This window comes from Gadus macrocephalus, chromosome 23, assembly GCF_031168955.1.
Source record: "Gadus macrocephalus chromosome 23, ASM3116895v1".
NCBI classification, from domain to species: Eukaryota; Metazoa; Chordata; class Actinopteri; order Gadiformes; family Gadidae; genus Gadus; species Gadus macrocephalus.
This window is the reverse complement of record NC_082404.1, coordinates 15,047,064-15,074,531: the sequence shown is the minus strand read 5'-3', so window position 1 is coordinate 15,074,531 and position 27,468 is coordinate 15,047,064. Positions and strand designations below refer to the sequence as shown.

The following is a 27,468-nucleotide window of genomic DNA, read 5'->3' as shown; positions in this document are numbered from 1 at the left end:
TAAAACACAGGATTATTTTTACACAATGTCTTTATTTTATTTTTTTTTCTAATTACAGTCTCATGGGTTAAAAAAAAAAAAAAGCAAAACTTTTTTCAAACCCACTCCTTTTGTCAAAAACGGCTCCCATAACCGCTCCACATTTAGCCCCGCCCTGCCGAAACAAGCTCCGCCCCTTATTAAATTAACTCACTCTGCCTTCCCCAGACAGGCCGTGGCTGCACTGCGCATTGTCAGAGAAAGGTGGCTCCCTAAATCCTACATCCACGCCAACAAACCAAATTAAGAAAAACGCCCCAATCTCTGGTCTCGCTCCTGCTCGCACCCGCTCGCCCCCCCCGATGGGCGTGGCCCCCTCCCCGTGAGGGCGTGGTGTGAGGTGTGTAGAGTCTCGTGTGGTGCACGCCTGCCCTATGTGTGGTGCGTTTGCCTCTTGTGTGCGCGCGGGGTGAGTGTGTGTGCAGGGTAAAAAAAAACAACACTCGACGCTCGCGTCAGCGTTTACTGTTGTAGTAAATGCCCCCCGCGCTGGGCCTGTGGTCGCCCGGCCCCCCGCCCCCCCACACGGACAGGATGGGGTGAGTGTGCATAGCGGGAGCAGAGAGAGAGAGGGACGCTGCGGAGACAGTGGGGGGGGGCTGCGCCACCTGGGGAGGGGAAGACAGCCGCCACTGGTCCTGAAACCTGAAACGACAAGAAGTGGTCTAATATACAGAGAGAGGAGAGGGGGGGAGACGGGGGAGGGAGGACCAGGAAGTGGTCCAATACACAGAGGAGGAGGGGGGGGGGGGGGGGGGGAGACACGGGTGGGATGAGAGGGCGGACCAGGACGTGGTCCAATCACAGGAGGAGGAGGAGGAGGGATGAGGGCACACCAAGATGCAGGAAATGCCAAAAATACAAAAAAGACCCACCCAGAAAATAAAAAGCGGAATTGCGGCTCATGCATTGGCGGTGGAAGCAGTGAGTTAGAGCCATGGACCAAGAACCCCGTCCCTTAAACAAGAACACTTGCAGCCACTGTGAACCGGAGCAGTGGGAAACCATCAAAGCAGATGAACAAGAATGGAGGGGCGGGGTTAGAAACAAGGTGGGGGGGGGGGGGGGGGGGTTGGGGGAAACACAGACCATGAAACACAAAAATCACATCGTCCTTCTGCAGGAATCTCAAACATGGTTACATGAAACAAAAAAAAAAAAGGAAAAAAAAGTGAACAATCATTCTGAGAGCTCTCCTCCCCTCCCCCAGAGGGGGGAGGCTGGGGGTGGGGGAGGAGCAGGGAGATGAGCTGTGGTGGGATGATGTGAGAGCAGGTCCTGAGCAGACCGGAGGAGATCTGCAGCCTGAGTACCACCGTGTACAGCGTGTCCTCTCCCCTCCACACTAACACATCCCTGGAGATATAGATATAGGACCCACTCCCCTCCCCCCCCCCCCCCTCCCCCACAGAACGGCAGACGTATACCTTACCAGGGGAAGGGGGCATCACCTCCGCACACACACAACAATCATACTGTGGGTCAGTCAGTCTGTCCTGGGGAACAGATGACGTTTTTTTTTTTCTTTTTTTTTTTTCTTCTGGGAATATCTTCCTTTATTGGCTGAGAGGGAGAGGGGGAGGGGGGGGTCTTTTTTATCAATCTTTTTTTCTGTTCAAGGGGAGCACTAGGGTTGGGGGGAGGGGGGGACAGTAGGGAGTGTCGGGGAGGGGGGGGGGTATTAGTAAGGGGAATACCACGATGTTGTTCGCCCTCGGCCCCTGGAAGAGAGAGAGAAAAAGAGGGTGAGTTGTTTTCTGATTGGCTGACGGCTGGACACCAGTGGTACTTGTGGTGCAGTAGAGGTCAATGTGTGGTGCTGTGGGCGGAGCGGGTCTGGGGGGGGTCCCAGGACTACAGGAGACCGGGTCTGGGGGGGTCCCAGGACTACAGGAGACCGGGTCTGGGGGGGTCCCAGGACTACAGAAGATCGGGTCTGGGGGGGGTCCCCCAGGACTACAGAAGACCGGGTCTGGGGGTCCCAAGACCGGTGGACTATAGCTCCATGTGCAGAACACCCAAACGTATCATCTCAACTGCTGAGCTCAATTGGGTCCCAGTGCTGGGGGGCACAGGGCCGGGGGCCACTGGTCTGGGGGGCCGGGGGCCACTGGTCTGGGGGGGCAGGGGCCACTGGTCTGGGGGGCCGGGGGCCACTGGTCTGGGGGGCCGGGGGCCACTGGTCTGGGGGGCCGGGGGCCACTGGTCTGGGGGGCCGGGGGCAGCGCTGCCACTAACGCAGAGGGGAATGTGCCGGGAATATTCCAGGAAATTGGGAGTACTGATTAGTGTGTGAGGGGGCAGCAAAGGCCCCTCCCACTCCCTCTTTCTCTCTCTCTTTTGGAGAGCCGCTTCTGGGGTGGGGGTGGGGGGGGGGGGGGGGGGTCAGGTCACTGTAGGGGAAGAGCCTGAGGACAAACGGCACAGCAACCCCATAATCACACCACGCACACGCAGGTAGGAAACACACACACAGACAACCACCTGGGGAACACGGCGTCTGTCAGGTGAGCCCCGAACCATCCGCACCTCTGACACACGGAGGGGGGGGAGCAGGGGTCGCTAGGGCGTGGGGGGAGGGGGAGGGGTTGTTGCTAGGCGGGGGTCAGGCTGCAGGGATGAGTGGCACATGCAACTTGGTATGCAGTATCTTTGAGCTGGTGATCGATTGTTTGCAAACGTCTTTAAAGTATTACTTCCAAGACGCGTTTGACTGCTAAACACTGGGTATTTCCAGTGTCCCTCTTGCCTAAATGTACCAAGCGTGTTCACTTCCTTCCAGGCCTCTCGCTATGCTCTCTACTCTCACACACGGGGCGCCCAACACACTTCATGCTATTTCTCCCCCCCACTTGTATCCCCATTCATCCTCTAATGCACGTAGTGCCTCTCCTACTCGTTGCACTCCCGACTGTCAAGAGTAACTGCTGTGTCTGCACATTCCTGTCAGCAGTGTAACCGGACTGCGCATCTTGTGCGTGACATGGAAGTTATTTAACCTTGAATCTGTACCCTGAATCGCGTTAGCGACAAGTGTCCAGTTTCAGAATGTCATATTGTAATTCTTGTGCAGGCCGTTTGGTCACAAATCTCGTGACTGGGATTCAGGGAGCAAATTTAGGAGGTACACCTCCTAACTTCGATTGGAAAGTTTGACGTCACAGAGGCTAATATCCTAATCAGCCATCAAATCGATCCAGCTTTGTGTGAAAGCCAGTAATGAGAGTTGCAATATGTAAATTCATGTTTGCGTGAAGGAACTTTGCCTGGGGTCTGAGAGCAAAATGGTGGCAGGGTGGATTCCTGACGGACAGAAGGATTCATCCGGTACGGAGGTGATGCCCCAGGAATGCAGAGGATGAGCGCGGTTGAGGTCCTGTTGTTCTGATCCCTGATCTATCGTCCAACCACTCAAGTCAATCAAAAATAGCAGAACTCCAATATGACATGACCAAATGCAACAATAAAACAAGTGCCAGAACCACTGTGCCGCACTGAATACAGCCTTCCATTCAAGTCAGCAGTCAGTGACAGTGTAGCGAAAGGTACATGCATGAAGCTACTGTGCATGCACATGGGTTCAGTACCGATGGCTCAAAGGGTTCGATGGCAACATTGGTTACAGGGATGCGTTGCAGCGATCAAAAGCAACGCGGTGGTGTTTCTGTGACGGGTTGAATGTGCTTTTGGACACCAATGGAGTACTACGCTGCCGCAACAAGGGCCCAGGATCCGCCTTTTAATTGAGACACTAGAAGACGTGACAACGCCGTAGACAGCAGACCCCCAGCCGGTCATTCCTACGATGACAGGAACCCTTCCACGGGACCAGACCATGTACGGGTGCAGGCTCCGCCCCCTACTACCTCACTGGGGCCCTGCTCTGGAGGACCCGCCTCCACACCCACGCTCTGCCCTGACTGGATGAGGCTGTTGAAGGCATGGGGTGACCAGGTGTGTGGGTGGGGCGTGGCCAGGTGTAGGGGGGGGGGGGGCATGTTGAAGGCATGGGGTGACCAGGTGTGTGGGTGGGGCGTGGCCAGGTGTAGGGGGGGGGGGGGGGGGCATGTTGAAGGCATGGGGTGACCATGTGTGTGTGTGGGGCATGATGAATACATGGGGTGACCAGGAGTATGGGGGGGGGGGCACGTAGATAGGGAATGGGGGGACCAGGTGTGCGGGGGCGTGACGATGTGTATATGGGGGGGGGGGGGGCATGTAGATAGTACAGGGGGTGACCAGGTGTGTGGGGGGGTTATGTAGATAGTACAGGGGGTGACCAGGTGTGTGGGGGGCTCACCTGAAGGCCCGCCCCCGGCCCCGGGGGGGTGTGTAGCCGCTGTAGTAGCGCGCCCGTGATGACGAGAAGCTTCCTCCTCGTGAGCGGAAGCGGGCGCGGGGGAAACCGCGGTCTGTCGTGCTGATCCCTGGTCTGTTGGTCCTCTTGGCGCCCACCTGGAGAGGAGCAGAGGAGGCTCAGAACACTGACCCAGGACCAGCGCAACACGGGGGCCATCGTCTCTCTGCCCTGCCCCCCCCCACAAGTACATCCGGTACCAAGAGAGTTTGTCCTAATGCCGATTCTCCCAGAAGCGTTAAGCTCGCGCCTGCAGCAGAGCTGCGTCTGCCTCAAGGTGCGCTCACGCCGAACGCGGCGACACGATCCCATTAGAAGTGAACATAGAGACGCGAATCGGGCGAATTATTCGCTAGAGGAAACCGGCGACAAGTTTTGATTAGTCTAGGCACACTTTCGCCCTGCACAGGCGAGCGCGTTCACGAGGATTTGTAGCGCGACAAATTGGCTCGAGGTGAAATATTTCAACTTTGCCGCGACATCCGCGCGATGACAGCCAATCAGCGTTCAACAGCGTGGTGACTGAGTGTCGTGTGTAACGCAACAGCCAATCAGCGTTCCAACCGGCGAACCGTTTACTGCAGTGCAGTCCAAAAACCGCAGCAAATTCTGCGGTTTCCCCGGACTGCTAGGGGAATGCTTCACACCACAAGACACAAATGTGTCCTGTGGTGTGAACACACCTTTATAGAGGACCTCACACATTCACTCACTGATAATTCTTAGTGCACCGAGACCACTGTGTTACATTTCAAAATCGGGCGTTCACGACGGAGGAAAACAGACAGTTTTTGCAGCAAACTATAATATCACGAGCGAGTGCCGTGTTGGGAACTCGGGACACCTTTGGGTCCCATCTTGGTCCGAGTCCAGGTCTTGTTCGGTGTTTACAAACACCGAACAAGACAGACCGATTCATTCATTCATCACGCTCTGATTCGGCCCCAGAGCGGTGCGTGTCGGGGAGGGGCTCACTTTTATCTGCCGTCCTCTGAACAGCGACTCGTCCAGGGCCATGGCCGTCCGCACCGACTCCTTGTCTGCAAACTCGATATAGGCGAACCTGGGGAGCCAAACACAACCAATCAGGACTCAGAAGGACCACTGCATGCCATGAGTACACAAATTCAACTGGATGACTAATGGATTTGTTTTGCTTCCAAGCTGACGCAACGCAAGGAGCCTGCAGTGGCTTCGACGCAGTCGTGAACCCGTTTTGTTTCTGCATCGGGTTTACTTTAGCGGACCCATCACAGAGGTTACACTTTTGGGGAGGTGCACGTCTGGCCCTCGCGGTGGACGCAAGGGGTCCGTAGACCCCCCTTGCGTTGCGTCAACGTGGAACGATAACTAAGCCACAACAGCCCTGATCATTGGGGACCATTGAATTCAGTGTTCCCTTCTGCTTCAGCATAACGTCGGTCACACCACCTGAACAACAGCGTGCAGCCCCCCGGGGGGGGAAGGAACCTACCCTTTAGGATGTCCTGTGAACTTGTCACACAGGATGGTGACTCTGTTGACGGACCCACACCCGTGGAAGTGGGCCTCGAGCTCCTCCGCCGTGGCCCCGTAGTCCACCTGGGGGCCCAAAGAGTCAGCACACCGTAGCACAGCTGGAGTACCCACGGGTCTCACCCTGAAGGTGTGCTCCCTAACCAGAGCGACCGGCCAGTGGTCCCATCACATCAGGGCCTGATACGAGGGCCACCGGCCGGAGACAACCACGGCACCAGGCCAGTGGTCCCAACACATCAGGGCCTGATACGAGGGCCACCGGCCGGAGATAACCACGGCACCAGGCCAGTGGTCCCATCACATCAGGGCCTGATACGAGGGCCACCGGCCGGAGATAACCACGGCACCAGGCCAGTGGTCCCATCACATCAGGGCCTGATACGAGGGCCACTGGCCGGTGATCCGGCCAACATTGAGGTCAACAGCATTCTTCCTTATTATTGAATACATTTAGAGATTACGTTTAATAATTCACATTCATACAAATGTTTTTAAACTGGATGATTGTGTTTTTCTTTACTGCTTAAAGCTAAATAAATACAAAGCTCTACATGATGCACATGCATAAGTGTATATCAGCAGATAATGTAGGCTATTGATATTTTCAACCAAAAAGGTTTTGATAGTTTCAATACGTGATGTGAATATTTAACATGGGTTCTCATCACATGTTGCGGTTTTATTTATCACACAGGTCACTTTAACCTGTCGTAACGGCGTGTGTACATTTAAAGAAAAGATCGAGAGGTATACAAGTTACACCTTAATGGAACAGGACGACAATAGCTGATGAGTAAGTTCACAATGAATGACAGGAAGGCGGGCTTACATTTCCAACGTAGATCGACCTGCCGTCCGCTTCCATCTTCTCCTCGATGGACATGATGACGGGACCGGCTGGAGAGGAGAGAATGAAAACGTTCAGCAACAAGAGGGAACACGAGGGAACGATGGGCAGCAGGAAGGAGCTGCATGGTGTGCTATGCCCGAGACGCCGGTCACCTGTCAAGTGTGTGAAATGTGCTACGAGAGTATCTGTTGTAACGACTGCTTCTCCGGAGGAGACCATTCATTGGTGCTCCCCTCTCGTTTTTTTTTACCAATCAGGGCATTTCTCCCGTACTTTGTCGGGAATTCCTCCTGCCCACCAATCACAGTTAGGTGAAATCAAACATTCTCCATGGTGGAGAGAGGTAGAGGGCAGGGTTAAGTTTCCAAATCTGCCCCCCTCTTTACAGCTCTATTACCCTACCTACAGCCCCTCTGACAATGAGGTGTGAATATGATACGTCTGTGAGGTGGTGGGTGTAGTACCGGGAGGGGGGCTGAGGTTCATCTGTTTCTCCACCTCGTTCTGCAGCTCCTTCAGCTTCTCCGCTTCCTCCTCCATCTCTCTCACCCGGGCTTTGATGGCCTCCAGCTCCTACAGAACCAAAGGGAGACGGACCAGTTCAGCGATCGGCCACATCATGAAGAACAGATGTGTGGAGCGAACCGGCTGACCCAGCAACGGCACCACCACAGACGGGGGAGAACCTCACAAGTGTCGCTTGGCTTTACCCCTCATCATCCTCGTCCACACTCTTAACCCGGGTGGACATCATCATTGGTGACATTTGCCGTGTTCATTTCATCAGAGAGCGGGCACGGAAACGGAGTTCCCCCGAGTGCAGTGAGGTGTGGTTGAAGGACTAGGTTGGGGCCTTAATGAAGCATCGACTTCACTCTGGAGGATCGGTAATCAGCGCATCGAGAGCAGCCTGATGCAGTTTGCTGCGATTTACAACCTTTGCTTATTTTGTTAAGCGGGGGTGACGTAGGGGCGACCCACACAATTTAACCATCATTCTCATCGTCTTCGGATCGAGAGGCCTAGAGACAGTCTTCAACTACAAAACAGGCGACAACAGTGATTGCGTCGCATGCACACCTGCTTATTTAAAAAAAAAAAAAAAAAAGGTACATGTTTTGTCCAGCAACAGATGGCCACCAGCCCAGACTACCCATTACTCAACCCAGACTGTCCACTACTCAACCCAGTCTGACCAACATGCAACCCAGTCTGACCACCACGCAACCCAGTCTGTCCATCACTCAACCCAGTCTGTCCATCACTCAACCCAGTCTGACCACCACGCAACCCAGTCTGACCACCACTCAACCCAGTCTGTCCATCACTCAACCCAGTCTGTCCATCACTCAACCCAGTCTGTCCATCACTCAACCCAGTCTGTCCATCACTCAACCCAGTCTGTCCATCACTCAACCCAGTCTGTCCATCACTCAACCCAGTCTGTCCATCACTCAACCCAGTCTGTCTATCACTCAACCCAGTCTGTCCATCAATCAACCCAGTCTGACCAAAAATGTCTGTCCAGGAATACAGTGAATGCACCTCAGGAAACCTTCAAGCAAATAGGGCAAGAATCAGTGATAAGATGTGCGGCTGGTTCTGATAACGGACAATGACTGGTTTATGAATTAAAACCAGAAACTGATGCGCCGGGCCGGAGCCGTGGTGCACTGCAGCACAGTGGGAGGCTCGGTCGGGATGCTGCCAACCTTGCTTTCAGAAGTCATCCCAGCAAATCACAGGGCGTGCAACGCTGAAATAGAAAATGGCTTGCATGCAGAAAGTTGCTAGCTTCAAGTGTGGCCCAACTCGAGGCAGCAGCAGCAGACTCAGTATGGTGACAGCATGCTAATCACATTCGGCCCAATCGCCGCTGCAGATAGTCATCTCAATGTGACCTACAAATTGACATGTAGCCATCTGAAAGTAATTAAATGCTGCGCTCAGAGAAGCGGAAGATGATGAGTGTAATGCCCAGGTTAAAGACATGTTGGCCGGTCGACGCTCATATTTTGTCGCATATCCACTACCCGCTCGGTCCCTCCCCCATCCTCCTCCTCCTCCACCACCACCAACTCTCCCTGGTCCACCATTCACTAAGGATGGACGCCCAGCCCTTAAAATACCGCGACCCTCGGCAAACGATTCATACATTGCAAACGATGTCTTTAAAGACACGTTTGCATTAAAACGCTTATATCATATAAACACCCAAGCACACATACGCAGAGCACTCAGTGAGAACAAGACCTCACTAACTTACCGATACGTTCCGACGCCCCCTATACAAAGCTCAGACACACGGTGATAACACGTGAGACGGTAGGCTGAAATGTGGCACAACACCCGACTACTCCGGCTAAAGACGGTGGGCCAGGTGCGTGTCCGCCACATCCGCCCTAGCTTTGTCCCCGGTCCTCCACACAGCCTCGGTATCTGCTGCCTTCGCGTCACCTCCCCCCCACTCGAGATCAGCGGCTGAGGGGGGGGGGAACTGCGGCACACGAGCTCTGTAGTAGTAAGGTTCATTCAGACCTACGAGACGGACTGGAGTGGACCCCAAAGTGGCGATAGGGCCGACAGGAGAGCTGAATATTGGCTGTCGCGACATGGGCCGATAGCAGAGCTAGATAAAGCCCGTGGCGACATCCGCCGATAGCAGAGCTGAATAAAGCCTGTTTCCTTGATGCTCTCCGCACGACATGATGTTTTTTTAATCAATGAAGCTGATAAGTTACCTCAGCAAGGGGGTTTCTCCTGGGAGGCTAATGGCGGTGACCTGCCTCCTTCCCCGTGCCCCTCCCGATTTCTACCACCCCTCCGTCCCGCATGTCTGCGCTGAGGGACCCCCCATGCTAGAACGAATCCACCGAATTGCGCCAAGATGGCTCCACCCTCCCAGTTCTGCTGCACTGCGTGAACCACAATGGCGGCTCATCCCGACCCCGCGGGGTCGGGATGAGCCGCCATTGTGGTTCCCCGCATGGAGACCGGCGAACACCCCCCACTACACCTTATACCCTCAACACCCATTCATTAACTCACCGGGTCCTCGATGGCGGACTCTCCCTCGTCCAGCCCCGGCTCCTCATCCCCGACCCCCGGGTCTTCGAGCTCCGGGTGGCTGGGGTCCGAGTCCAGCATGGACTCCTCCGCCAACCCGTTGCCGAACTCCGCCATCGCGCTGTGCCGCGGTGCTCACAGGCCCCGGCTCACACCGAGAAGAGCGGCTCAGAGGAGCGGCTCACACCGAGAGGAGCGGCTCAGAGGAGATGAGCGGCTCTCGGGCCCCGGCTCAGAGAGGAGCGGCTCGCGGGCCCCGGCTCACACGAGAGGAGCAGGCGGAGCGCGGAGACAAATGGCGGAAAACGCCGCTCGGAAAGTTAAAAAGAGGAGTAAAGGGCAGCTTCACGGTCCAAACTGAATTCCACGGTAGATGAAACCGGTCGTGTCGGTGTTTACCGGTACGTAGCGCTGCGGGTCCGCAGCCTTACCTAGTTCACCGTTTTATTGAGTTTAGCGAGTATAAAAGGACCGTAAAAGCGAGGACTGAACGCGTGAAGAGCGGCCGCACGTTAGAAATGGAGGCCAGGGGCGGGTTCCCGTCGCACTGCAGGCCTAAGTTTGCCTTTCTATTGGTCGTTGTGAGATAGTGGACCACCCTCTTTTGAGTCTCCCCGACTCCCGTTGGACGGTTTTTCCGAACGTAGCCGGTTTCTCTGCCTACTACGTCTTTTCATTGGATGAAACTCCCGTCAATCACTAATGACACGCTATCGACTTTCGCATCCCCACATGCTCGCATTTATAGTCGGCCTCCCTTATTTTTATTTCACTTCAAATTCTCAACATATGAATAATTACTCACAAATTACAATCCCCCGCACCCACACACACTTTAGAAATCCTAAAAAAATATTGCAGTGCACTCATTAACAAAAGAACACCAAATACTATTTTTTTCAAATGCTGATACAAATGATAAACAAAATCAACTACAATGCAACACGTTAGCAATTAGAGAGGCTACCGTCGTTGTCAATTGATTTTATTTGTTTTTCTGTATAACAAAGAAAGCAGTATGGAGACCAAACACAAAAAGACGGGAACACATGAATTGTAGAAAGAAAAAACAAAATTAATCAAGCTTAATAATCAAAGTTCTAACAATTCATAACGCTGCTGCCACCATCACTGGTCAAACCTTTACCATATTCCTCTGAGCAAGGTGGTGACATGAAAACCCCGTTATGGATCAATAATATTCAAAACAGCGATGAGTAGTAATGATAATAGGATAAGTAGTAGTACGGTTATAACAATAGTGATAATCAAAGTGACAATGAAACATAATAAAAAGCAGATCTCCATAAAACCTATCTAGTTTGAACAGTGCAACACCGTGTGTGTGTGTGTGTGTGTGTGTGTGTGTGTGTGTGTGTGTGTATAATCCCAGTATCAAGGTCCTCCGCTCCCTACTTTAGACACAAGATACAGATTCCAACCAGGAAGAAACATTGGAGCAGGGAAGATGGCCTTTCAAAGCCATCCGTAATCTGACCTCTGGACATGTTGGTTAGTGGGTGGAGGCTCCAACGGAACGACCAGTAACTTGTGCAAAAATCGTGTGACGGCTGCGAAACGCCCATTGGGGGTCCGTTACAGTTTGCATTGAACGACTCCTCTTCTGCCCTCTGTCGACCTCAAGATTGCTTTTTGGTTTGTTTGTTTTTCTTTTGAATGACAGAAAGCAAAAGGGAGGATCACTTTGGAATAGCAGTTCTTTTAATATATTTTCTTTACAAAAGATTTTTTAGTTTTGCATTTTGTTAAAACTATCGATAGTAACAATATTATTAATGTACAACTTAAATGAAAGGAAATGTGTTTTATCTCCTTTGCAGCACCATCTTATTAGCTCTCCAGTCACAAGTTTTAAAGGTTTCCAATTCACTTCCCAAATATTAGCCCTCCTCTCTTAAAGGTTGGGTATGGAATTCTCTTTTTTGGCAATTTTTGCAAAATTACTTGAAAATCCTTATCATAACCCACTTACAGCCACTGAGTTAGAAGTACTGACATGAAAATTAAACAAGTCAATCATTTGTGGAACGGGCAGGACTCGAATAACTCCAGCCAATGATTTCCAGACCCAACGAGTGGCATTGGACAGTAAGTACGTCAATCAAACGGTCGTCCTGCACTCCCGCGACCCCTCCCCCGCTCCCCGCGTGACCCCTTCATGCACGTACTCAAAGCTTGTGACCCAGAGCAAGCTTCTGTTTGTTGTTATCCTGTGGTAGCTGCTGGAGCTAGCTAACTAGCTAATGGCTCGCTCCCACGCATCTGTTCGCTCGTGCATGATTGCGCGTGTACTTGGAATGGGTGGAGTCAGAGTCAGCGTTGAAGGAGAGGGGGTAGGACCATTTGAGTTTTGTATTTTCAAAATCTGCTGGCGTTTCACAAATCCCATACCCAACCTTTAAGGCTGTGGAATACCAATCTCTCCCTTTCCAAAGTTACATCTTGTCTCCAATACCGTTTGTCATCAAAACAAGGCAAAGAAATGTCATTAAAAGAAACAGCTCATTATCAGCCTGTTCGGTCAGACCTTTTGCAGTTTGCTTTGACCACAGCCAAGAGACAAGCCACCATCTTAGCATCTTCTGTGACTCAACTGATATTAAATTAATACATTTAGTAATTAGATCATTTTTCGCAAAGCGTACATTATAAATGAAAACATGACATTGACTGAATATCCTCTGGATGTGATAGGGTCTCAGCTTCCAGCTTAGGTAAAAACAGAATTATTTGCACATTAAACGAGGAGCGCTTGGCTTGCGATGAGCAAAGCGCTGTTAGTCCTCTTTAAGGCCATCTTGTTGCTGGCACACCACTTCTAAAAACCATTTCCCCAACACCTATTTAATGAGTTTTATTCCAAAATGACACATCCACCACAGAAACAAAAACAAAATCCTACTCTAATAAAGCAACGGTAAGGGAAGTGACATCCGGGGATTGTTTGAAAAAGTGGTTGTAAAAACATATCTATATATAGATTTATAGACACATCTGTCTCTATATATATATATATATATATATATATATATATATATATATATAAAAAAAAAATCATACGAGTCCCCTTTATATACCATATTCCCAGATGGATCGTATGCATTTTGGAACACAACTCGGCTTTCTACACAAAATTTCATATCTATTCCATGTTTTTAAAAGACTTGAAAAATCAAAAATCTATTTCATTAATTTTATATTAAGGCATCCAACATGCAATTATGTATCTTTTTAAAAAAAAAAAAGACACCGCATCAGAATGCTTAAAATTTCTTACAAAATGTGCCAAAGTGCGGTATGCCAATAATCTACTTTCTAAGTCTCTCATTTTCCCTGTCTTCTTGGATTGTCATGAAAACTATGGACATATATGCAGATGTTACGACATTTCCTGCTTTACCGTACCGTAAAAATCCCAAGTCAGACCAAGCGCCCATTCAGACTGCGTCGCAGCCAGGTCAAAGGTCACAGGGGTGAAAGGTCAACCCGGCCGGACAGTCGCCTGCTCCACTGGTTCATTCCACTCATTAAATGTTGTTCTAAAATCGACAAAGTAGACGTAATACATGAAATACATTTCAAAGGCGCAGACTGGGAGAGAGCAATGTTAACATTTGAAGTCCCAAAAAGGTGTGCAGGCTCAGCGTCAAGGGGCTCCTCCGTTTGCATCAGTCGTGCGAGTTACGGACAACGAACAAGCATGTGAAGGGTAGTAATGGAGGCAAGGTGGGATGGGGTGCGTATGGAGGGTAATATCACAGTCCCAGAACCCTCTCTCTCTCTCTCTCTCTCTCCGTGTCTCGCGTGTGCGCGTCTTGATACATGTACAGGCTAATTCGAGAGCTATTGATTAATGCAGAGGCAGTAGTGGGTCGGGATAGATTCAGGATGAACCCTAGTGATTAAACTCCATTTTCGGATTTCATTTCGGTGGAGGGGGGGGGGGGGGGGGGGGGGGGGGGGGGGGGTTGAACCCAAAAAGAGTTTGGCTGCGAGAAGAGTGCACTTAAAACAAAAAAGAAAAACGATATATAAGCTTCCGAAGGGTTAGTGCTCAAAGTCGTGTTCATTAAAATCTGATGAGCCCAAACGGGTCCAGGAAGAGTTATTTGGAGATCAACCCAGACGAGGGTCTCTAGCTGTTGCTGCTGGCTTTGGGGGGCGGAGCCTCCCCGCCCGCCTCCCCTTCAGAGGCCCGGCCGGAGCTCCCGGAGCTGGGGACGGAGAGCGCCGGGGGAGCCGCCTGCGTGCTGCCGCCGCCGCCGCCGCCGCCGCCGTTACCGGACCCCCCGGCGCTGCCGCCGTTCTTGTTGACCAGCGTGGCGGGCTGGCCGAAGTTGGTGGTCCTCAGCGTGGCCAGGTGGCGCGGCGAGAAGACGTGGGTGCGGGCGGCGGCGCGCGACTCGAAGGAGGCGCTGCAGGCCTCGCAGCGCCCCGTGAGGCTCTCCTTGGGCACGGGCTGGCCCGCCACCGGGGACGCCGCCGGCTCGATGACCGTGAGCTGCACCGGCTTGGGCAGGATGGGCCGGTTGGCGCGGAGGGCGTTGTACTGCAGGTAGCTCCCGGAGCTGGTGTCCACCTTCCCCGCCATCAGGGGCGACTGTGGGGGGACGGAGGAGCGTTAGCAACAGAGCTGTGGACTGATACGCTACGTCTGCCCTCGTTCTCGTTAAGCCAGAGAACTGAAATGCTTGAGATAGTTAATGAGCCTGAATACGTGTTCCTGGACTGCTTGGTAATTAAAAAAATATTCAAAACGTACCGGACAGTCAAGCGGCAAATTTAACAGGCCTTAATCATCGACAAGATATCAAGATAAATGTTTAAAGTGTGACGCAATACGGAGATACTGCAAAACTGGATGGACCAGTGGCTGGCTGGCTGCCACCTCAGATCTGATTGCAGACAGAAGAGGGAGGTTGAGGGTAGAGCGATGCACTGGTCGGACTGGAAGCCATGGGAACTTCCCCACAATGGGATTTACAGATTACCCCAAGATAATATTTTTTCCACTGTTAGCCCTGATACAAATCGGCAAAGGCAAAAGAGATACCACTTAAGAGTACTCAGCACTGTCTTTGTACACAGACCCCAAATCATGTCGTGTTTCCGAGGCTACAATAGACTTCAGTCAGCCAACTTCTAAAGGGAGCAGAAGGAAATAAAGCCATGATAGACACTTAGAGTCGACCAAGTCTACTATGTGTCAAAAAAACGCGTCTCTGTAGGCAGCCTATGCTCCGAGATCATACACAAAAACAAATGGTACTACCAACCACTCAAAACCAAAATAAATTCTATTCCAACCGATTAAGACAAGTGGTAGGTGCTGTGGGGTTTTTGCGCTGCGTTCATGATAGTTTTAACTGGATGCCCGAAGCATGGAACCGAGGGGCGAGCTGGCTCTGTTTGTTTGGGACCTTGCTTCAATACCAACAGAAGTGACGTCGCCCACCATCGCCGATACAGCCTTCAATGTACGTACTTATTGCATGTCCTCGCACTTAAGAAAAAGTACTTGGCGTCGTGCGGCGTCTTATCCTAGCTATCTGTGTTGTATACGGGGAATGGGTTAACCTTGCAATCGTTAGTGCTCGGCACTTGGTTCTACGAACAGCCTTCCTGTACCGACAGCGTTATATTGTTTCTCTTTCAACCCACAAATGTAATTATTGCAAGCCGCTCTGGGTTGATAGCTTCTACTAAATGCCCTAAATGTAAATGCAAGTCAAAAAATAACCGCCCCCACTCGTCTGCAGACGCAAAAGCTGTATCAGGAGAACACTTTGCATGGTGGTCTAGGCTTCAGTCTGAAGCCTAACACATTAACTAACACGGGACAGGTCTTAAAAGGGATTCATACTTGGTGGGGGAGGGAGGGAGAGGATTGTACAACCGACAACGTCATTGGCCATCAGCGATGTCTGTTGTCTTCAACAGACATCGCTGATGGCCAATGACGGCCTACTGCGTTAGCGAGCAGCGATCGCCGTGACGACAGAAGAACCACTCACCATCTTCTCCTGCTGCAGCTTCCAGCGCTTCTCTTTGGCCCTGGTGTTCTGGAACCAGATCTGCACCACCTTCAGCGGCAGGCTGAGCTCCGCGCCGATGGCCTCGCACTCCATGGCGTTGGGGTGGGCGCACGTCTCGTAGCAGGACTGCAGGATGGACAGCTGCAGGCAGGACAGGTGCGTGCGCGGCCGGCGGCTGGAGGAGTGCGACAGGAAGCCGCCGCCGCCGCCGTCCGCGGGGCTGGACTTGGCCGGCAGCGGGAGGACGGCCATCTTGGCCGTGCAGCGGCTGTTGGGGCTGACGGGCGCGATGCTGGGCGTGGGCGGGGGGGGGATGGTGCCGGAGGGAGGGGGCGGGGGAGGGAGGGCCAGCTGCTCTCTCGACAGCGTGTTGATCTTAAAGGAGCTTTTGCCGCTCCAGTAATTGAGCCCGTTTTGTTTCTGCGGGGCCGGCGCCGCCACCGCGGCGGGGGGCTTGCCGCAGACGGGGGAGGGGGTCAGCTTGGGGACCATGCGGTTGGGGGCTCCCGCGGCGACCTCGTTCTCGCTCTCCAGCTCGTCGTCCGTCTTCTCCTCCTCCTCCTCCTCCTCGCTCTCCTCCTCGGCCTTCGGCGTGAGCAGCGGGCGCGGCGCAATGTGGACGGGGTCCTTTGGGGGAGTCGGCGGCGGCACGGCCGGTGGCGCGGCCTTAGGTGCGACGTGAGCCTTGGTGACGTTGCTGGTGGTGGTCTCCAGTTTGACCTTTGACACGGCGGACACACTGCTGTCGACGGGAGTGGCCTTGGTGGAGGAGGAGGAGGAGGGGGAGGGGGAGGAGGAGACGATCTCTTTGGGCTTGATGGGGATCGGCGTCTGCTTCTTCACCCAGGTCAGCTTGCTCAGCTCCTTCAAGGCCTCCTTGTCGGTCATCAGGGTGCGGACGATGGGCGCCGCCGTCACGCAGCCCGCGTTGTTGCTGCTGGTCTTGTTGGAGAAGATGGGTTTGGACAGCGGCCAGGTGAACTTGATGAGGGGCTTCCCCACCGCCGCCAGGGTGCCGTCACTGATGAACCTCACCTCCCCCTTGCGCTCCCTCGCCCGCATGTTCTGGAACCAGATCTGGACCACCTTCTTCGGGAGGTGCACCCACTCGGAGATCTGCTCGAACTCGTGCTTGCCCGGGTTGGGGTCCTTGAAGTAGCAGCCGTACAGGATGTCCAGCTGCTCCGCCTGGATGATGGTGCGGGAGCGACGCATGTCGCGGTACCGCTTGCCTTTGGAGCGCCGCTGCAGCTGCTGGTCCTTCTCGTTCTCCCGCTCCTTCTCCCGCTCCTTGTCCAGCAGGGCCGCGTTCACCTTCTCCGCCGCCCGCATGTAGATGCTGGACTTGGGTCCGCTGTGGCAGCCGACCAGACGGCCGCCGCCGCCGCCGTGTGCAGCGGACATGACTCCGAGCGGCTCGGACTTGACCTGGACCACCACCAGGCCCTTGGACGTGGGCCTCAGGCCCAGCCCGTCCAGGAGGCGGCCCTTCTGCGTGGACGCGAGGTCGGCCATCAGGGACGAGGAGGAGGAGGCGGGGGCGGACTTGGAGCTGCCGTTCTTCCCCATGCTGAGGTCCAGGGCGGACTCGCCGTCGTCGCCGTTGGCCATGTACAGCGGCGTCTGCCCGAGCGAGGAGAGGGTCTGCGCGAGGAGGGGGTCCGAGAAGTGGGAGATGTTCGGCGGGTTGGGAAAGCTCTGCACCTTGCCGGCGTCGCCCACCAACGCGGACGGGAGCGAGAGGACGTAGGGGCTGAGGAGCTGGGCCGAGAACGGGCTGAGGGACAGGGACAGGGGCAGGGAGCGGACCAGGCCCATGGGGTCCATGGCGTGGTGCTGGGCGCTGGGCGGGTCTCCCTGGGCCTCCAGCTCCAGGTCTACGTCAGAGTCCAGCCGCTCCCTCTTCACCTCGGCGTCCGGCTCAAACATCTTCCTCTTCCTCTCATTCTTCCTCCTGCGGCCCGACGCGCCCTCCTCCTCGTCGTACTCGTCCTCCGCGTCCGACAGGAACACGGTGGTGGAGCGCAGCACCTTCCCCCCCCCCCCGCCCGAGCTCTGGTGGGCCCTCGACACCGCCCGCTGGGCCTGCTTCACGGGGCTGGCCCGCCACGGCCCCCGGGAGGCGTTCCGACTCTCCTCTTCAGACACGAGGACCGAGCTGCCGACCTCCGCCCCGTTCTCCGAGTCCGAGGTCAGACAGGAGTCGCCCTGGCCCTCGCTGCTCAGGCCCCGCCCTCTCTTCTTCTTCCCTCTGCTCGACAGGTCCATGGCCTGACCTTCTGCGTGGTCGACGGCGCCGTCCTCGGCGATCACCAGAGCGCTCTCGTCGTCGTCATCGTCGTCGTCGTCGTCCTGGTAGCCGCGGTCTGAGCCGGCGGGGCGCGGCCTCTTTGCGTGCGGAGCACGGCCCGACCGCTCGGCCCGCTGCCTCTCTTTGGCCTGCCGGGCCTGGCCCAGCCACCGGCGGACCTCCGCCTCGGGGATGCCCACCTCTTTGCCCAGCGCCTCGCAGTCCTCGCGGGGAGGGCTGGCGGCCTCCGCCTCGCTGCGGGACTCGAAAAACGCCCAGAGGACCTCCGACTGGAACTCGGACAGAGCGGGGGGCACGGGGTGGGCGTACGGCGCCCTGGTGTCGACGTAGGGCCGGGCCTGCTCCGAGGGCGTCGGGGCGTTCCGGAACGGGCTGCACAGAGCGTTGGCCGGACTCGTGCCCGGCTGTGATTTCTGGGGGGTGGAGTCTGGACTGAGAGCCAGGTTCAAAGTGACCGGGCTGAGGCTGCAGCTGCTGTGCACCGACGCCGAGGGAGAGAGGCTGTTGTGGCGGAGGCTTCTGTCGGAGGGTGTCAGAGAGGGTTTGTTTTCTTCTAAACCGCCACCTTCTGGCTCCTGCTTGATGTCCACCGGAGCACTCGCCGGGCCTCCGTCTGCCTCTTGTTTCGGCGGCCCGCCCTCAGCCTTCACACTCGGGTTCTGCGCCTCCTGACAGAGCTGTGCGGTCGCCTGCATCCCCATCGAGGACCACTGGTTCTGGAGGCTGCCGAGTCTTTGGGTCACCAGCGCCTGCTGGGCGGCGCTGAGGCCCATCAGAGGCACGCACTGGGTCAGGATCTGGCCCTGCACGCCGTCCGCTTGCTGGTGGGCCTGGCCGCCGTTCAGGATGAGGGGCATGAGCATCGGCGGCGGGGCGGCGGCCCCCGGGAACACGGACGGGAGGAGGGAGTGCGGGAGGGCGCTGGGGCTGGAGGTGAGGAGGGTGAGGAAGGCGGACACGGCCTGCGCCGAGGTCACCGGGGAGGAGAGCAGCGAGGGCGCGGCCTGGGAGACGCGGATCTGTTCCCCGTCTTTGGCCATCACCATCAGGTTCCCGGACAGGCCCGAGACCTGGCAGCTGGTGGTGGTGGCGAGGAGGGGGACCGCTCCGGAGCTGGTCGTGGCCACGGCGGCACCGGGAACCCCTCCACTGCCGCCGCCGCCGGCTGCCACGTTGCCCGCGCTAATGCTGCGCGTCTGGTGCAGCACAGACTTCATATGGCTCTCGAGGGTGATGGCGTGGTTGTAGGACACCCGACACACGGCACACTGGTAGGGCTTGTTGGATACGAACGGCCGGGAGAGGAGCGGGACCCGGGCCGTCTGGGTCTCGCTGTCCACGCCCTGTTTGGCGGCGCCCAGGGTCATCCGCTGGATGTGGGAGGTGGCGTTGTAGTGGACGCTCAGGGCCGTCTTGGTGGGGAAGGTCTCGATGCAGGCCGTGCATTTGAACGAGCGAGCGGCGTTCTCGGGCGGCGCGGGACACCGGTCGGGCTTCTCGCCGGCGACGCGCTCCGCCGCGCCGGGACCCGCCTTGCCGTCCGGGCCCGCGGGCCCCTTCGGCTCCGACTGCACGGGACAGGAGGGGGGGGGCGACGCCTGGACGGGACAGTCCCCGGGGTCCCGGTCCTCCGCCATGTCCACGTTCTGCTCCTTAGACGGGCGCGCCTCGTCGGCGTCTCCCTCGGACTCAGACGCTTGAGAGCTGGGGGGGTCCGCGGGCTTCAGGTTCGGTAAAGAGGCAGCGTCTGACAGAACTGGAGAGAGCAACACCGTCAACCGCCTGCTTAGACTCATCGTCGAGAAAAAGGGCAAATTAACATTTCACCGTCCTCGACATTTATCTTTGGAGCAATTTGAGGGTTCGATATTAAAAAGGTGAAGGTAGCTTTAGGTAGTACTGGGCGAATGTGATATCAATATTTAATTGATTTATCATGTAATATAATATTTCAGTCTTTTGGCAATGACTGTAGGCCCAGCAGAGTTGGGCAATTCCTGTGTAGAAAGTCATCAGGGGCTCTCTGCCTAGCAACTCAAACGGTTGATTTTATTGGATTTGATATATACGTTTATGTAAATAAAATATATTATTCCCATATATAGCCCCATATGCCATTGAATTAGGGTTCCAATATCTTCAGGTACGCCCGTGACACGCATTTACCTTCAGGTAACTCAATTGACCGCACAGAAGAGGTTTAACCAGAAAAAAATGATCAAAGTATATCACAAGTATTCGCTGCATCGCTCAACCTTACTTCAACACATATGAAACACTTAAACATGCCTGGCCCCCCCCCCCGCGAAGTTACAACGGGCAAAACAGTTCTATTGCATTCTGAGAGCAACTTACCTGTAGACGTCATTGTGTCGCTCTCATGGTCACCTGGATTGGCACACTGTTTAAGTACAGCCTGTGAAACAGAATAAATGGAAATTAACGACTTGTTATGGTTGAGAATACCTTATTCATTTAAATAAGCGATGAAGACCGGGGCCCCTTGAGGACCCGGCGTTCACCCTGTGTGCCACACGGGGGCCGCGACACTCACTATGTCGAGCAGCTTTTCCACGCAGGTCTGGAGTACGTTGTGCTGGGCAGTCAGGTGGAGGGCCAGGCAGGATCGGTCTTCTAGCCCCTGTTGGCACAGCGGGCACAGCAACCCCGCCACCCTGTGGCTGTCTCTACACAAGATCTCTCCAGACTCCTCCTGACAAATCATACACACACAGCTTTTAGATGCCCCTCCGTACGGGATCATGAAAGTAGATTCAGATTAATTGCCGTTTCACATCCCTTGAGAGACTCGGATACATTCCTGTGTTTAAAGAAATAACTTTTTGAACGGGGACACTTTCAGTACGTTGACATGCATAGGGGAAGTCCTCCTCTAGCCGTGATCCACCCAGAGCTCCATGCTGGCATTCTGCAAGACCAGTAGCAGCAAAAAAACGTAATGAAGTCGAAAATCAGTGTTTAAACGATGGACACTATAGTCATTTGGATCCCCCATTGTGCATTTCAAGAGGTAGAACGCCTTTAGTAAAACATTTACATAGACCAGCAACCTCAATTACAGACAACCGAAATAATAAATCAAGATATTAAAGAGCAGTGTAATCATTGTTATGATTATTGCAATCATATATAGCCCACTTTTAGCGCAGTAGTAGACAAATTGTGATGCAATCTATGGTTTCTCATGAAACCCGTATCCAAACTCTCGTGGTAGTTTATAGAGTAACATGCCATTTTGGATAGGAAAACGCTTCATTAATCCCCAAGGGGGCACTCAGGTGTTAACTGCAGTGCCACATTCAGTATATAGTCCCAGGTGCACCATTGTTTAAATTACAACCACAATTTAACGTTGAAAGTTATGTTACATATCCCTAAAACCTATCTGCAGAAGAATGTTTAGGTCTACCTATGCTACTGGTAGGGTGGTCAACAAGGCCAAGACTTAAGCACATTCTTTTACACCATTGTGCTGAAGGTCAACAATGAGGCTATTTTTAAGTGTCCCAAATATTCTAGACCAAACTGTGAGAACTTTTAAAGTTGCAGCTAAAAAGAAGTCCCTTCAAATGGGTTTCACATAGAATAAACTATAAAAGTGATAATAATACTCTTTATAAGACTAAATCATTGTTCATCTCATTATTTTAATAAAACGGTACTCTTTCAGGCCCAACTGAACCATTACTTTGAATGACACTCGTGATTTCCCTGACCCGTTTGAAATGGCCAGGAGGAAGGGAGAGCTAGGTTCATCAAACATGACAGAGGCCACAGGGACGAGGACTGCTGCTAGACTCTGCGAGTTGCAAGTGACACAAAGGCCCAAAGGCTACAGAGTTGACACTGAGTGTTGACGAAGGACAGATACAACACAGTGCAGCTCTCAGAGACAGAATGTTAAGGGCGAGCAGCAGGTACAGAGCAGCGTGATATAGACATGTTAAGGTAGGGTGAGCAGAGCAGCTAGAGACACCGATCAAAATTGAGGTATGTATCGGATGGCACGGAAGATGTTAACACATGTTGGCCGTAGTCGAGTCATCGTTTTGAGTTGCAAAACCTTATTCGATTTTTTTCTAAACTAAATTAACCTTAATATTCTTGTCTATACAATGGTGTGTGTGCGTTGTGGCAACCCGGCCGTTGCCAATTAAGGAGATGAAGAGCACCTGAGGAACCGGTGGAGAAGCAGCTTAAATAGCCTGCTTCTCCACTCATTCGGGGCTCTCTCAGCCATGTGGGTCGTGCCGGGAGGGAGGGCAGCCGAGGTGGAGAGACGGACCCGGAGACGGCCCTTTTTACCCCATAAGAGGAAGAACTTATGTTGTCTTTTGGATTTACCTTTTTACAGGTGAGGTGAACGAAATAAAACCGTTGACCCGCAACCCTGTTTGGAGCGTCTCCTTTGAAAAACTCAGCCGCCAACGATTGGGGTTGCCACACCATACAAATATACAAAGTAACTTTACATAGCAGGAGAGTACTATATATAGTTTAATATTAACTATTTTATTTTATCAATTAATTTCCACATGTCCTTGATGTTGATTGTATCAATGGACATTGGGTGTGATCTAACCGTTAACCCAATTGTAGATAAAGAGCCTAGTTATTAATATATATATTATAATAAAGAGCCTAGTTATTATATATATATTATAATAAATAACACTTTTCCACAGATTTCATTATCCTTTAGTGAGGTAAAGTGTTCCATTTACCTGACTATAGCAACCAATTAAGATCAAATCCCATCACTGCAATCATTACAGGCCTATTACAATGATCATCAAAGTATCAGTTACAACTAATGTCATCCAATACATTATGAGCAAACATTCAATGTATCAGTCCCAGAATCTCCAATAAATCGTTCAACTATTTGAACATATTATAAGATGCATTGTGATTTAAAACATGATCCGCAGACTAGGGTGACATTGCACGGACTAGATGTGAATACTAAAATGATGATCCTCAACACATGGCAGCCAGCTGCACAATATAACGCAGAGAAGAAGAGTTCATAACAGGTCCCCTTGACATTAGCATGATGCATAACCTCAAGGAGAACCGATCGCTCCGTACAATAGTGAGATTAAACTGCCCAAACAAAAACATCACGTTTGACCGAAGGCATTCAGGAGTCAAGTCCTGGTGAAGGGTCAGTGGAGCCAGGAGCCCATCCTGAGAGAGGGTCAGAGGAGCCTGGAGTCCAGAGAGGATCCTCAGATCACTTCAGGGTTAGAGGAGCAAGGAGCCCAGAGATGATCCTCAGAGAGGAGCCATGAGCCCAGAGAGTAGCCAAGAGAGAATCCTCAGATCACTTCCTCGTCAGGCCAATTAGCAAGCTAGCAAGCATTAAGACCCTATTCACACACATGTCTAAATACACACCAAGGGTCGTCCTGAACACCAAACACCACGACGTGGAAAACTAACAGACAAGTTAGGACTACATGCCTTTTGAATCTCGACGGATATCAACCAGCATCTTAATCTTAATTAGCTCTGCTGGCTGCGATGAATCAATTAGCAATTAGCTCGACGTGTAGCCCCCGTAACGACGCATTACCGCCGTTTAGAAGACCTGATCAGCCGATCATCTCATCAATAACCCTGCATGACACTCAGAAGTGCACGGTAACTTCGAGGGTCGGGTCCCACGCCGTTAATAACGCGTCGTTCCTTCACCAGAGCATTTCGTTAATCAACAAAGACTGATGACATCCACTCCGCTAGCTAGCCTGTTAGCACGGAGATAATTAACCCCTCGGTCCTGCTGAAGAGCCTTAAACCTCATGAAGTCCTCAAGTGGACACGGATCAGACCCCCGGTACTCCAGGTGTCCACAAAGACACACGTCTTCCCCGGCCTCGCCACGGGTTGAACACAGGTCGCCCACAGTAACCTTAACAAAACCTCAACAAAAGCCCCGGCCTCGAGTTACAGCTTACCCCGCTGATTGCGTGCTGCCAGCCGGGTATGCAGCGCCCCTCCGCCCGCCGCCGCAGCAGACTGAGGCCTACCGAGCGTCTAATTAACGAGCTGGTTCCGGCTACAGATGTGTGCCTGCCCCCCCTCCCGCTCCACGGACCACCTCGATGGGTTCAGATCCTCCGATCCACACCCTTAATACCTCTGGTCCAACACTTTTGCGTCAAGATCCCCGTTTTAATCAGCGTCACGCCGTAATTGGCGACATAAGTCAATGCTAAGCTACCCGCGGAGGACGACGTGACGGGGGGGGAGAGAAGAGAGGAGGGGAGGAGAGGAGGAAAGTTTGGGTTTAATGTTGGATTCCTCTGGCGGATCAGAGGGGTCCACAGCGCGATCGTCGTCCACTCGGTCCAATTAACCGCGGGAAGGGAAGTCTGCGGGTCACGTAGCCGTGATTGGGAGTCTCGCGCGTGTCGTTTAATTAAGTTGAGCGCAATTAGCTGCCGCATTTACCTGCATGGTCTCCGCTCCGCTCCACGTTCCTCCGGCTCTTCAGGACTGAAAAGTTTTCTCGCTCAGCCCTCCCTCGCTTGATCTCCCCCTCCTCCCTCGCCCCTCTCCTCCCCCTCTCCCTTCTGGTAAACACTCGACAGCTCCCCCCAAGGCTGATTGGGGGCAGAATGAGACATTGCCATCAGAGATCCATTATGTAACAGATATGAAAGATTCTCTTTTTGTGTGATTATTGGGTATTACTGAGTACATGTCTGCTTTAGTGAGATTATGCACAACAAGCCTGGGGAGTATGATCGCTGGAAACCAATCGAGATAAACACTTTCCCAAACACCCGACTGAAGGTGAAACGATGTTGATCTAAGTGTTTCAAGCTATTGGTATGATGCGATAAAGGAACGCAAAACAGGAGTGACTCGAATAATAATGATCTGTCAAACCAATTACACCTGCGAACAAGATGCTTGGATATTCAGTGGAATCATAGGTGTGGCACAAACTGTACAGAAATGTACAAAACATGAGCGGAGGATTAACCCGTTAACTATTACCATTAACCCATTAACCATTAACCCATTAACCATCTGCGGGCCGCGTGGATATCAGATGGTGCCCCTGCGTTAGTGGAGCGGGATATGATGTCCGCGAACACAGAGAGAGGCGTCTACTGCGTTAGTGGAGCGGGACATGATGTCCGCAAACACCGAGAGAGGCGTCTGCTGTGCCTGAATCAATCTGACCTGCAGGGCCTGCTTGGATCTTCTCTGTAGCTGTCCGTTCGGGATCTCAAAAGGTGCGTGGTTTTGCTTTATTGTAATGCTTGTATAAAAGTATTATATCTGCTGAATAGGTTTGGCTCAATGCTACAGATTGTGCTCAGCAGATTGTGAATGGGCTGATAGACAGGTGCAGCTCAATGGGATTTCAGAAGTAGATCAAATATGTTCTGCAACTTGTTTTGTTGAAGTGTAATTAAGTGTAATTCCAGATGAGTGTTGAGGTGGAGCGGAAGTTTGTGTGTGACGCCGGGATGTGGAAACGGCTGGAAGAAATCGGAGGTTTGTTGTTGATGGTCGAGCTTACATTAAATTGTTAGGCTCTGTGCTCATTAATGATCACGATGGGCCCATAATTAAGTTGTAGATCAACATTATTTGTAAGTATATTGTACGGTGTGAAAAGCATAAAATAGAGTCAATGGTTGTATTCAATGTGTGTCTTCTCTCTCTCCATCTTCTCGTATCCCAGCTGTGTGTATTGGTCAACGTGAGATCCACGACCAGTACTTTGACACCCCAGATTTTGAGCTGACTTTGAGGGACACGTGGCTACGTAAACGTGAAGACAGCTGGGAGCTGAAGTGTCCCCCAGCAGTCGGAAAGACGCAGGAGACGAGTGGAGAAGGACTGGAGGAGGCCTCTCTCTGTTCACGCTACAAGGAGATCACCAGCCTCCCTGAGATTCAATCCAGAGTCAAAGAGGTCCTTAAGCACTGTGCTGGTGGTAGCCTCAACGCGGATCCGCTCCCTGGTCCTTTGGTTACTGTCGGACAGGTAAGCCATGAAGAACCAGGTGGACCAGAAGGAGTCGGCGACCCGTGGCCGGGGGAGCTGAACCTGCGGTGCTTTGCGGAGTTCACCACGGCCCGGCGATCCTTCACCCTGCAGGAGGAGGGCGTGCAGATAGATCTGGATCAGGCGGACTTCGGCTACACCGTGGGGGAGATAGAAGTGCTGGTGCAGGAGGGAGAGGAGGTGGGGTCTGCTCTGGAGAAGATCGAACGAGCAGCGAGGAGGCTGGGTGAGGAGCAGCGAACGCCGTTCTGACTTTAGTCTGAGTGTCGAACATGTCAGTTTCAGATTCAACTTTATTGTCACTGTGCAGAGTACAAGTACAATAACAACGAAATGTAGTCGGAGATCTAAATATTAATGCAAAAGAACAATTAAGTTGCAGTTTGAATATGAATTGTCATATAGTGCAATAGAGCAGCAAAAGTAAAGAGACCTAGGTATGAGCAGCATAAGATGGATATAACAGATAAGAGCAGCATAGATGGACAGTACGCTGGATATGAACAGTATGTATGACAGCAGTATGTATGTGTACAACTAGACTCCACGTCTACTCCTTTGACTTGACCATTAACTTTGTACTAAAGGCATTTCTTTTTTTACAGGTTTGACCAGGAATTTGCGAGTCGAAGGAAAAATGGATGTTTACCTCCAAAGATTTTGCCCAGAGCATTATGTTAAACTACAAAGGGCACATGTACTTTGATAAATGTTTTTATATTAAAGTTCATACATTTTAGGAATTGTATTTAAATTGTACAAATGTTTAACTAGTTTTCTTAATTTACTTGCTACACAAGAAAAATGTCTGTCTATATTAAAATATACTTCTGTAAATTAAAACAAATCTATTTCTATCTAACTAATACAAATTTGTTATGGGTTGAGAAAAGTCTTGAAACATAATTGGTCTAATAAAGGCTGAGAATATTGATAATTTGGACATTTAAAACCATGCTCATGAAAATCCTCAGTTATTCCCTACTAACAGCAATCTGGGAAATACATTAAAATATATTGTATGTATTACATCCACAAAAACTTGAGGTACATGGATTTTTTTTGAGACTTGGGTCGATCTCAATTCATTTTATTGTCACCAGCAGTGAACGTCTTCAACAGAGCTGTAAAAAATACAATAAACCTTCATGCTGGAGATGGCAGCGATCATAATAGAATTAGTTTGTAAACCCAAGAATATTTTAAATATCTTTAAACG

General features: G+C 52.4%; 3 protein-coding genes and 1 long non-coding RNA gene across 8 annotated transcripts; 2 read left to right on the top strand and 2 right to left on the bottom strand.

The window, feature by feature from the left end:
* Positions 1–12: 12 nt before the first annotated feature.
* Positions 13–10,370, bottom strand: pabpn1 (poly(A) binding protein, nuclear 1). 4 transcript variants are annotated; one of them, XM_060045148.1, is made up of 7 exons: positions 9,813–10,370; positions 7,229–7,337; positions 6,744–6,811; positions 5,871–5,977; positions 5,372–5,459; positions 4,340–4,494; positions 13–684 (listed from the first exon to the last, which is right to left on the bottom strand). In XM_060045148.1, the coding sequence occupies exons 1-7, from the start codon at positions 9,945–9,947 to the stop codon at positions 495–497; spliced, it is 852 nt and encodes a 283-aa protein (XP_059901131.1). In that variant the 5' UTR covers positions 9,948–10,370; the 3' UTR covers positions 13–494. The 4 variants fall into 4 exon arrangements, with proteins under 4 accessions (XP_059901131.1, XP_059901133.1, XP_059901135.1 ...); XM_060045150.1 differs by lacking the exon at positions 9,813–10,370 and adding an exon at positions 9,506–9,654; XM_060045152.1 differs by lacking the exon at positions 9,813–10,370 and adding an exon at positions 9,031–9,315.
* Positions 3,101–3,449, top strand: LOC132452498 (uncharacterized). The gene is made up of 2 exons (XR_009524363.1): positions 3,101–3,255; positions 3,297–3,449. It is a non-coding gene; the product is annotated as an uncharacterized LOC132452498 (long non-coding RNA).
* A 429-nt stretch (positions 10,371–10,799) lies between the features above and the next one.
* Positions 10,800–25,217, bottom strand: zfhx2 (zinc finger homeobox 2). Of its 2 annotated transcripts, none has more exons than XM_060045144.1 (5): positions 24,675–25,217; positions 20,752–20,910; positions 20,553–20,613; positions 15,866–19,953; positions 10,800–14,451 (listed from the first exon to the last, which is right to left on the bottom strand). In XM_060045144.1, exons 1-5 carry the CDS (start codon positions 24,678–24,680, stop codon positions 13,987–13,989), a joined length of 4,779 nt encoding a protein of 1,592 aa, XP_059901127.1. In that variant the 5' UTR covers positions 24,681–25,217; the 3' UTR covers positions 10,800–13,986. The 2 variants fall into 2 exon arrangements, with proteins under 2 accessions (XP_059901127.1, XP_059901128.1); XM_060045145.1 differs by lacking the exon at positions 24,675–25,217 and adding an exon at positions 24,179–24,637.
* A 93-nt stretch (positions 25,218–25,310) lies between these two features.
* On the top strand, positions 25,311–27,111 carry thtpa (thiamine triphosphatase). Its single transcript, XM_060045154.1, has 4 exons — positions 25,311–25,468; positions 25,664–25,733; positions 25,924–26,475; positions 26,855–27,111. Exons 2-4 carry the CDS (start codon positions 25,664–25,666, stop codon positions 26,953–26,955), a joined length of 723 nt encoding a protein of 240 aa, XP_059901137.1. The 5' UTR covers positions 25,311–25,468; the 3' UTR covers positions 26,956–27,111.
* The last annotated feature ends 357 nt before the right edge of the window (positions 27,112–27,468 follow it).

Excerpts from the sequence above, each read along its gene's own strand:
- pabpn1 (XM_060045148.1), bottom strand. The coding sequence starts at position 9,947 with ATGGCGGAGTTCGGCAACGGGTTGGCGGAGGAGTCCATGCTGGACTCG. Across the intron at positions 7,338-9,812 it reads AGTCCGCCATCGAGGACCCG|GAGCTGGAGGCCATCAAAGC; the intron begins GTGAGTTAATGA and ends TTGGTTCTGTAG. Across the intron at positions 4,495-5,371 it reads TCAGAGGACGGCAGATAAAA|GTGGGCGCCAAGAGGACCAA; the intron begins GTGAGCCCCTCC and ends GCTCCTCTCCAG.
- zfhx2 (XM_060045144.1), bottom strand. Across the intron at positions 20,614-20,751 it reads TGGAAAAGCTGCTCGACATA|GCTGTACTTAAACAGTGTGC; the intron begins GTGAGTGTCGCG and ends TCTGTTTCACAG. Across the intron at positions 14,452-15,865 it reads AGCTGCAGCAGGAGAAGATG|TCGCCCCTGATGGCGGGGAA; the intron begins GTGAGTGGTTCT and ends GTCCCCCCACAG.
- thtpa (XM_060045154.1), top strand. The coding sequence starts at position 25,664 with ATGAGTGTTGAGGTGGAGCGGAAGTTTGTGTGTGACGCCGGGATGTGG. Across the intron at positions 25,734-25,923 it reads ACGGCTGGAAGAAATCGGAG|CTGTGTGTATTGGTCAACGT; the intron begins GTTTGTTGTTGA and ends CTCGTATCCCAG. Across the intron at positions 26,476-26,854 it reads ACGAGCAGCGAGGAGGCTGG|GTTTGACCAGGAATTTGCGA; the intron begins GTGAGGAGCAGC and ends CTTTTTTTACAG.